The 10,543-nt window shown below is 34.0% G+C and overlaps 2 protein-coding genes across 4 annotated transcripts; one reads left to right on the top strand and one right to left on the bottom strand.

Annotated features, from left to right (window-relative positions):
• Positions 1–218: 218 nt before the first annotated feature.
• LOC112767210 (small RNA-binding protein 11, chloroplastic) lies at positions 219–2,471 on the top strand. Its single transcript, XM_025813098.2, has 5 exons — positions 219–395; positions 862–974; positions 1,615–1,683; positions 1,778–1,884; positions 1,972–2,471. The coding sequence occupies exons 2-5, from the start codon at positions 881–883 to the stop codon at positions 2,059–2,061; spliced, it is 360 nt and encodes a 119-aa protein (XP_025668883.1). The 5' UTR covers positions 219–395; positions 862–880; the 3' UTR covers positions 2,062–2,471.
• Positions 2,472–4,648: 2,177 nt separating this feature from the next.
• On the bottom strand, positions 4,649–8,927 carry LOC112765135 (poly(ADP-ribose) glycohydrolase 1). Of its 3 annotated transcripts, none has more exons than XM_025811000.2 (12): positions 8,599–8,927; positions 8,288–8,482; positions 8,033–8,136; positions 7,383–7,587; positions 7,177–7,281; positions 6,804–6,922; positions 6,310–6,453; positions 5,900–5,993; positions 5,583–5,780; positions 5,443–5,505; positions 5,067–5,205; positions 4,649–4,820 (listed from the first exon to the last, which is right to left on the bottom strand). In XM_025811000.2, the coding sequence occupies exons 1-12, from the start codon at positions 8,914–8,916 to the stop codon at positions 4,792–4,794; spliced, it is 1,713 nt and encodes a 570-aa protein (XP_025666785.1). In that variant the 5' UTR covers positions 8,917–8,927; the 3' UTR covers positions 4,649–4,791. The 3 variants fall into 3 exon arrangements, with proteins under 3 accessions (XP_025666785.1, XP_025666786.1, XP_025666784.1); XM_025811001.3 differs by having other exon boundaries at positions 5,078–5,205; XM_025810999.2 differs by lacking the exon at positions 4,649–4,820 and having other exon boundaries at positions 4,826–5,205.
• Between the last annotated feature and the right edge of the window lie 1,616 nt (positions 8,928–10,543).

Raw genomic sequence — 10,543 nt, 5'->3', positions numbered from 1 at the left:
TTGATTGTTGTTAATTTTCTTAGTTAATTTTGTACTATTGTTCTGATTCGGAGTTAATTTCTTAGTTGTTGGCTTGTTGTTGATTATAAATTAATTAGAAATTTTTTATTTTAATGATGAAACATAATGTGCATTTTGAAAATTTTAATTATTTTATTTTATTTTTAATTAAACCGGTTCAACCACAATTTGACCTGGGTTGACCGGTTCGGTTCATTGACCGGTTCGGTTCTTGCAAATTTGCCCAAGCCTTGATCTGTTCTGTCTCTCTCTCTGAATGAGGCTTCTCGGCTCTTGCTAGCTGACCTCACTTCCCTTCTTCTCCGCGGCAGCCTACTCTCTTTTCTGCTCCACCGCTGCCTCCTCTTCGCCCCTCTGCCACCTCCTCTCCGCCGGTCTGCTCCGCCTCTCTGCCTCTCTGCCTCTACCTCTGTTCTTTTTTTGTTTTGCTGCTACGCTGTTTTAATTTTTATTGTTAAGTGCTAATGTTGCTGCTGCTATCATTGTATTGCTGTTGGTCCTGTTGTTGCTAAATTGCTGACTAAATTATTGATAAAATTTCTGATCACATTATTGATCAAATTAGGTTGTTATGTTCAATCCTTTTATTTTATTTTTTTGGTCATATTATGGTATATACAATCTTTGTTGAGGGTGCCTAAATGCTTATGCCACAGCATTTGCAAAAAATAGTAGATACAAAAGCTTTAGATTGGGATTTTGATAATAAAATTTAGTATTAGCTTTGTTTATTTTTTATTTGGTACTTGAGATTAGTTACATGAGATTTTTGGTGGATAATTTTGGATTTTTTTTTATGAATTGTAATAATTGAATATAAATTATTTTGTTGAGTGACAGTTGAAGTTGAAGCTGAAGCATGGAGAGTCTGCGGCAAATATGGTGTCAACAGCACCGCTCTCTTTCTCAGCTTCTTTTCCTCCGATCAATTTCTTCCAAGATTTTTGTCAAAGGTACATAGCTACACACACCCTTTTCGTTTTCCTGGGACTCTCCCTCTCTTGTGTAATATCATTATTACTATTTGCAAACTGGAGTACCAAAAATTTAGTTCGATTTTTTCACTAGTCTGCTAATTTGAGCTGTTTTCTTGATTTATCTTAAAGTTCTGTTCAAGCAATTGCTTTTACTATGGAGATTTGAATAACTGCAGAGCACGGCTGGTTATTCCTGCTATTGGTTTTAGCATTGGATTCAAATGGATTGATTCAACATTGGGGGGTTTATACTTAATCAAATCTGTTTTGCACATCATTGCTATAAACGATGATTTCAGAAATAGAAGTATAACAATGGTCCCAGAGCAATTAGAAAAAGGAAATAATAGCATATTACAATGCAACTAAGTAGTTGCAGCCGCCAGCCGCCTTTGAGTAGGAATCAAGAAATAACTTTCATTACTTTAGATTGTGGTATATGGAAAAAGGTTTAGTTTGAGTACAATTGAGCCATCTTAATGCCAATCCTGTTTAGCGTATATGATTTATTTATTTATTACTGTTGTAGAAGTGTTTGATTTGCCTTTGCCCTGAAATTTAATTTCTCTTGTTTTGCTGTTGCCGTGACATGAACTGAATGAAAATCTTGGTGCAGGATTAGCATTTTCTACCACGAAAGAGAAATTAGCTGAAGCCTTTTCAGAATATGGCAATGTCCTAAATGGTATGTTCTTCTTCTATTGTCACTACAAGCATTGAACATGAACGCCCCATATTAAAATCTTAATGTACCTGTCAATGTCATTTCCCTTTTCCAGCTGATATAGTACTGAACAAAGCCAAAAACAGATCTAAGGGTTTCGGATACGTGACCTTTGCTAAGGAGGAAGAAGCCCGCAAGGCACAGATGGCCATGAATGGAAATGCAAGAATCTAGTACCTTTACTTTTCTCTTCTGTGAAATGCCAAAATTCATAAATGAATCAACCCTTTTCTTTTTCTTTTGTTGCAGATATTGCATGGGCGTGTTCTGTATGTGGATATGGAACCACATAAGAAACCAGAAAAATCATCTTTTGACAAGGCAACTGCTGATGGTTGATTTGATCCTCGGTGATGCTTTGCATAACCACTAATTCTTCTGACTCACAAGGGGGAACTTATACATTCCAAGCCTAAGATTAAATTGTGAATTTAGTAGAATTCTCTTTAGAGTTAGCAACTGGCTTGAACATAATGTATCAGAATGGGACCTTAAACATGAGAAGGAGCTACATCTCCTCTCAGTGTTTTGCATATAACAATGTTGTTTTGTTCACATTGTATAAGTTCTCTCTATTTTGATCCACCAATGATGTTAAGCCTGGTAGTGGTCACACTCACACCTAGTAACGGGTCCCTGGTTGCTAATCATGCTTATTGAGAAGCAAATTTTTATGTAAACACCTTTGCAAAGCATGGCATGCTCGTAAATGATGAGATCTCAATAAATCTGTGTTTATTTTCCTATTAGTCATGCCTGTCACTTTAAAATTGACTTTATTCCACTATTATGCATACTAAAAAGTTGCTTGAGCAATTACAAATATGTTTAATTTGAGAGACTATCGGTATACTATATGATGAGGTTAAAATACAGTTTATTGTATCCGGATTGGGTGTTATATAATATGCTGAAACTTAAGAGAATTTTGTAAACTTATTTCCATACAATTTTGCGTAAGTAAAATTGTTACACTTGTTTTTCCGAGAAGTTTTACAAAACCAAAAAAGATAATGCATATCCAATTAAAACACCACATATTTACTTATCTATTATACAAAAAGAAGTGAAGATTCAATCCGACCATTTTTTTTTTGGAAAGACGACAATTTCGATCCAAAAGAATGATATACCGTTACCTAGGGTGCACATAAAATAACCAAATTATGGTTAACCGGTTAGAAAATTATAATCACATTTTGACTAACCAATTTAATAAAATAATTTAAAAAATTATATTCATATTATCAAAAAGTGGTTAACCAAAACTAAATTTTAAAAATTAATTTTTAACCGGATAATCAAAACTAAAACCAAATTTTATGCCACTCTTGTGGTCAAATTAATTAACTGATTTTTTTGTAAAAATCAGTTTTAACTGATTAAAATCGATTTTTAACCAGTTAAAAATCGGTTGTTAAATTTTTTTTCTTTGAAAATCCATTTTTCTACGTACAAATCGATTTTTTTTTTAAAATTGGTTATTTTTCAAAACTAATTTTTATTTTTATAATCGGTTAAAAATTGGTTTTTGAATTTTTTAACCGATTAATAATCAGTTTTATTATATAAAATTGAAAAAGTGCAGGGAGCCAATAGAATATTTGTACAATATGTACAATGGAGGTTTAGGGATGTCCAATTCAGTATTAGAGATATAACCCATTAGTGTTATTTTTTTCCATCAGCTAAAATTTTTAGGATGAGTGGTATTATGACATGGTATGAGAGCTTTAGATCCAAAAGATCAGAATTCGATATTTTATGAACCCATGAGATGTTTATTATTCCTAGTACCTACACATTATACAAAGCAAAATTAATTTAATTAATTAACCAAATTATATTTTTGGCTAACAGCCACCTTATCCATGTCCCTATTTATCATGAGAGGATGCAGCCTTTCCATGATCTCCAACGTTAAATGTTAACAGAAGTTAGCTTCTAGGCATGTTATTGTGATGACCTAGTAGAAAACGGATAGGGGCCGATTTGTTCCATCTTCACCCTCTTTATCTTCACCCGTAGCCCTTATTCACACAATCCTAGAAACTCTTATTTACGTAAAATACATGTCCAAAATTTAACTAATTATTCCAAGATAAAATTAAAAACGGCGTGTGTGTGTGTGTGTATATATATATATATATATATACTGATTATTTGTTATTCCGTGTTTTTGTAAGTTGTGATTGTGGTGAAGAAGATTATCATATTGCTGTTGAAGGGTATCCAAGCTTGTTTCAATGCAGCTAAGTCTTTTTTCAATCTGCTTGGTCTTGAACCTTGCCCTACAATTTTGAAATCTGATGGCAACTTAACCTGGGTGCAAACCAATCTCTTTTGCGAGTTGGAACTTCCTTTCGTGTTCAAGCTTGTTCTCCACCTCGAAGTTCTTCTCCAGAAACTCAACTTGCTCGCTTATCAACCTCCTCTTTTTGCAACTACTACCTTGTTGCACCAAGCAACAATCACAATCTTTATTATCAACGCCGACAATGTTCTCTTCTCTATTGTGGCTTCCAACAAGGGCCTATTTTTTTATTCTGTTGCTACTAATATTCTCAAAGTTCACCACTGAATTTGATCCTTGGAAAGAAGGTTGAAAAGGGTGAAGAAGGGATAAATGGGTCCCTATCCATTTTCCAGTTATCAACGTGGCACTTAACGTACAAGTCATCATAATAGTATGCCTCGCCTCGCAATAAACCGGGACAAGGGTCGAAATGTATCATTCTTTTGGATACCAATTGCCTTGTCTTTCGAAAAAAAAAAAAAAAGGAAAGAAAGGGAACAAAGAGAATCAATGTCTATTTTTTTCCCCTTAAAATACCCTTCTTTTATTCTTCTCTTTAAAAATCATAATTTTTTTTTGGGTATTGTCAAAAAATGTTCTTTCTATTCCTAAGACTTGAACTCGACATCATTGGTTAGGAAACCAAATACTTACTATAACCTCACATTTGTTATTATTACATACAATAAATGAATCCATTAGTTCTTATAAACAATACAACATTTTCTAGAAATATAGACATAGCTAAACTCATCCATCCAAGAACCTTCAGGTCACCAAACACCCATCTCCATCAAAGGACCTATGACAATGAATGAAGGATTCTTAAATTCCAACTATGTTATACAATTTTCAATGATACAAAACCAAAGAATGATAAAAAGTGCAGTCTCCAAATCAAACTGTACATAGAAAACACAAATTCTAAGAAAAGAACGACTCTTTCATCCTTTTCTTCTTTCTTGTAATTACAAGTTTTTCTCAAAGCTAGAGCAGGACAGGCAATCAACAATTGATCAAGGTGAGTTTGATGAGTTGAGCCTAGTACCATGACCATACAATGATGGTAGAAGCCATCGGAGGAAGCCAACAGTAGTTTCGCCTTTTGATCTCTTTGTCGAGTACTCAATCAGCATGTTCCACAGGTCCCCAACCGTCCATCTCTGTGACAAAATCCAACTAGCCACCTGCACAACATCGAACCCAAAAAATTCCTACTAAGAATCTTAACATCAAAACAAGTCCATCTCAAGCTGAAAATGTTGCCAGCACTCAGCTGGATGGAGATACTCAATGGATGGACAGCATCCACCAATTGCAGAGAAACAAGTGACGAAGGAAGCAACGGATAATGATGATATTCATTGAAAACAAACCACAAAGATAGCTGCCAACACACCATTAAGAAGGAAAATTCAAATTACCTCGTCTAGGTTCTGCAACGCCTCCAAGCCAAATGTGTAGTATGCTATGAAAGGTCTTAGGGCCTGCATGGAAGGAACCAACACGAATTCAACATTTTGAATTGTCGCCAAAGAATGAAAATAATCAAAATATGTGTTACCTGTGAAGCAGCAAGCCACTGAATTATAGCCTTTAGTTCAGGATCTCCTCCAAATGCACCACATCCCCAGTTTCCGGTTGCAACCCCAATATTATTGCCCTGCTCCATCTGTTGGTAGTTATTTTGAAATTTTTCGAATTCATGATTTGAAATTTCTCCTTCACTTGTTTCCATATATGTTAGCGTTGAAGCGTCAAACTGCAAAGAAAAAGAGAAAATGTCCGGAAATATCTTTTATGAGAATTTCATACTCAAACATGGCTGTTCAACCAAAAATCCAATTTCTTTGTTTATTGACAGACATGATGAAAACCAACCTGTTCAGATGACCATCCATTCTCTTGTAATATTTTCTGATACTTCTGATATTTAAATTGGTATAGAAAACCACAGAATGCCTTATTGAGCTCTCTACAGGAATTAGCAATTTGAACTTTTTTAACCGTTGCAAATAATAATATTTTCCCAAATAATTGTTTTTGTAATACACATTAGTTTAAAGGAATTGAACTGGAAAAGACCATAATAAATGAAAGAAAAATATAATTACAAAACTGAAGTATGGCTACTATTTATAATTATCTCTCGACGTAAATCATACACATTCCTCGAAATGAGTGAGAAAATAAAGCTAAAACAAAGTTTGAAAAGAGTTTCAACTTTGCAGCGGATACATACAAAACACCCATTTATAGAGATTCAGGAACATAAACCAAGATTTACTAACCGTAATACAAACTTTTCCCTATATTGTCGCATCCCTGGGCTACATAATGCATCAATTGCAACAATCCTGGTTTTACGTCTTCCAAGATTGTCTACGTCCCTTTCATCCACATAATCACCGGAAAATCGAAATGATGATGCATACCTAAAGAATTCAGGATATACTTTTATCATTAGGTTACGAAGGACAATAAATACCATATTGGAAAACATGCAGCAACACAAAGAACAATAAAATGTTTGATCCTTTTTATTCTCAGTGCATAAACAGAAAACAGTGAGAAGAAAAACAGATGTCGAATTTAACCATTTCAAAAAAAAAAAAAAAAAGCAAATACAAATAATAGCCAAACATTAACAGAGGCAAAAACAGAGGAAATACACTATGCTAAGCATAATGATGAAGAAACATAATTTTCTTCCACCTTACTCGAGCAATAGGCATTAAAAATATTCTTCTCCGATTAGAAGTGAAAACCATTTTGTAGTGCTCACCCTGTATAATTAGAGAACCTTTCAACGCCAACAATATCTATAGCCTCGTTTTCCTCCATGGCTGTCAAGAAAAGCATGCCAGCAATCAATTCTGGACTGACCATGAAGCGAATTTCTTCCTATATCAGACAATTACAAAAGATATATAATAAAAATAAAAATAAAAAGAAGAAAAATTACAAATCAGCAGGCAAAAATTTTCACCTGGCAAAACAATACCTCAATCTACAGTGTCTATAAAATGATAAAAGTTGCTAATACAAAATGTACCCCACACCATATACATATGCATGTAAAACATATCAGGAACTATGATCTAAACAGCTATCCTATTTGCCAAGAATTTAGGTCTCATGGTAATACTACACTGTACCTGTACACATCCCCTTCCAAGAGCACCACCACCAACATATTTATTTGCAAAATCCACTTCAACAGCTTCACCTGACTGATCTTCTATGAGTCCTGAAGTGTGAACCTATGAAAATGCCATAGTATTACCTTGTAAAGTAAATATTTCATTAACAACCAAAAAGAAATTGGCCTCCTAGTAGTAGAAAATGAATTTCCTTCAATTACCTCGAATTTGCAAAGAGGTATAGCCGAAGTGCTCCAAAAGTTAGAATTTGGGTAAGAAATTAGATCAGCATCACCTTCAAAGGGTAGTACTTTTCGCTCAAAAGAGACAACACCCTTAGGCATATCAGAACTTATCCTTTGAAAATAGTGAATGATGCATCGAATCTTACTTTCCTGCTTTTGACTGTAATCTTCATATAGACTCCTGAAAATGAAGAAAGCATAATTGATCTGTTCTATCCAAAATTTACATCAATTTTACTAATACATTCAGAAATTTTTGCAACCAGACATAATTTTATAATAGATAAATATTAGAACAAAATGAACCTAGAGCAATATCAATACCCTCTCTTCCTATTTTTCACACCCATTCAGTCACCATTTCACACAGAAAACAACATGACATTGGCTGCATCATCTTGATACCAATAGGGCAGCCCGGTGCACAAGCCTCCCGCCTTAACGCAGGGTATGATGTACACAGCCTAACCTAAAATTACATCTGTGGCTGTTTCCACGGCTTGAACCCGTGACCTTGAGGTCACACGAAGACGGAGACAACTCAGCTGTTGCTCCAACAGTGCAAGAAAAACAAAAGACTAAAACAGCAAATTAACAAAGAGAGAGAAAAGCTATAGATTCCATACGCAAACAATTGATCGAAATTGATTATTTGAAGCTGTTTCATGTATCTGTCATGGTCCGGGAATAGGCAAAAAAGCGAACACCCAAGAAGAGCAGCAATCAACTCCTAAAAAGCAAAGAATTGATAAGGTTGACTATAATAACCATAGTCATCAGCAGTGGCAGCCATTAAGCAAGTTATATTATTGAGTACACAACATACAATACAGCAAGTAACCGTAATTTAAAATCATATAAACTCAGCAAAAGAAGCAAACCCGGGAAAGGATCACAATCCCTGCTTCCTGTGAATCCAACATGCGAAGACCGGTTCCAATCATAGCTCCCACATTTAAAACCTTATCAGCATTTTCATAGTGTGCTTCCAACAAAGATGGCAACCTCAAAAGCAAGCTCCCCAATGCTGGAACAACCTCCTCAAACCACTTCCTTGATTCCTCCCTAGTCATCAGCTGAAACAAAGCAACACCATATAACCCCAAAATCCCAACTTTAGAAGAACCCACAATTCAAAATTGAAAATTGAGTGGGAAAACCCAAAATGGCACCTGTGTGAGTGTGTAATTACCTCGTCGAAGAAGAGGGAGTATCCAAGAGAAGTGGAAGGAGCCAAGGAGTTGGAAGAGAGAGAAAGAGAGTTTCTGATGTCTTCAATGGCGGTGAAGAGGATGTGGCCTGAGTCAACGTGGCTGTGAAGAGGTCCTCTGGCGAGTTCTTTGAGCGCTTCAACCACTTGCGACGGCCAAAACAGTGTGGAAGAACGCATCACCACCGGTAGGTACGGCAGAATCGATCTCAGGTCTTCCCTCTTCTCCATTTTTCTCTTTTTCTTGTTACGCCGTTTCACTAACAAGGAGCGAATACTCTTCAAATCAACCGCAACCATGTGTGCCCAACAATATTTGATACTCTCTTGTTTTTCTTTTCTATTTTTTTTTCTTTTTTACTTTTTACTTTTCTTTTTACTAAGGTTGCGAGAACTGAACCAGTCATTGAACCGGTCAAATAACTGATTCAATGATTTAATGATTCAACCGTGGTTGAATCGTGGTCGAATCAGTTTTGTTAAATATAAAATAAAATTATTAAGATACAATATAAATCTTTTAAAATTTAAATTCAATCATTCATGGCATAAAATTCTATATCCACATTCAATCAATAATCACCAACAATAATTAATAATAATGTCAATAATTACTTAATTAAACAAAACTCACTCAATTGATGCCAAATTACTAATTAGAAATATCTATGAACCAATCTCCGCAATATATTAGACTTTTCTTCTTTGAGGTTGTATCAATTTTTATTGCTGAGATTGGTTCATAGATATTTCTAATTAGTAATTTGGCATCAATTGAGTGAGTTTTGTCTAATTAAGTAATTATTGACATTATTATTAATTATTATTGGTGATTATTGATTGAATGTGGATATAGAATTTTATGCCATGAATGATTGAATTTAAATTTTAAAAGATTTATATTGTATCTTTAATAATTTTATTTTATATTTAACAAAATCGATTCGACCATAGTTCGACCACGGTTGAACCATTGATCCATTGAACTAGTTACTTGACCAGTTCAATGATCAGTTCGGTTCTCGCAACCTTGGTCATAATTTACATATATAGTTAAATAAGATTCATCTCTGAAATTTAAATAAAAGTAATTTGGTTTTCAATTTCATGATTACAAAAATGGTTAATTAGTATTCAATTCTATTATGATTTGTGAACTAAGAAAGAAACAAAATATGGGCAAAAGAGATATTTAAACCATAGATTTAAAAGGGTTGAAACTTACCGTTCAATGAATGTTATCTGAATATTTTGATACATTTAAACGGAACACTTATTGATCAATTAGCCTATACACTTATCAAATACATCTTTGAAGATAGGACTGCACCCAACAACAAAAACTGTAAACAACAACAAACACACTAAATCACTTGGTCAAACAAAAATAAAAGCCTTCTCCAAATCATCATAAAGTTCCCACAACCCTATCATGTATAAATCTAAAAAAAAAGAGCTATAAAATCAAATTTTCAAATTGAACAACGGAAACGTGTATGAGTTTCCTTTAGTCAAACTTTTCAATAATAATTTTAGAATTACACAAAGATAGAACAAAGCATGGAATGCTTATTAAAGCAAAGCATTAAAGGACCTTAAGAAACACCAATATTATTGCTTATTGGAATGCTTTATGATAACTTTACAAAAACCTATTAATAACTCATTCTTTGCAAACACCAATATGTAATTAATTCATTGCATATGCATACATGTATAAAGGAAAAAAAAAAACTACTTAGTTGGAGATTTTTTTTTAATTCTTTTAAATTAAGATTCAGCTATAAACTGAAGTGGTGCAGTGCAGAGGAAATAAAAAAAGAAATACCTTAAGGTAAGTGTCTCTATTAGATGTTTTCTTTTGAGAGTACAGGAAGTACTACTTTATGATCCTCACTTTGAAGAGTAACTTGTAATGCAATTATCT

The sequence above is a fragment of the Arachis hypogaea genome, chromosome 17 (genome assembly GCF_003086295.3).
Source record: "Arachis hypogaea cultivar Tifrunner chromosome 17, arahy.Tifrunner.gnm2.J5K5, whole genome shotgun sequence".
NCBI classification, from domain to species: domain Eukaryota; kingdom Viridiplantae; phylum Streptophyta; class Magnoliopsida; order Fabales; family Fabaceae; genus Arachis; species Arachis hypogaea.
The sequence above is the reverse complement of the archived record's forward strand: the minus strand, read 5'-3'. Positions and strand labels throughout refer to the sequence as shown.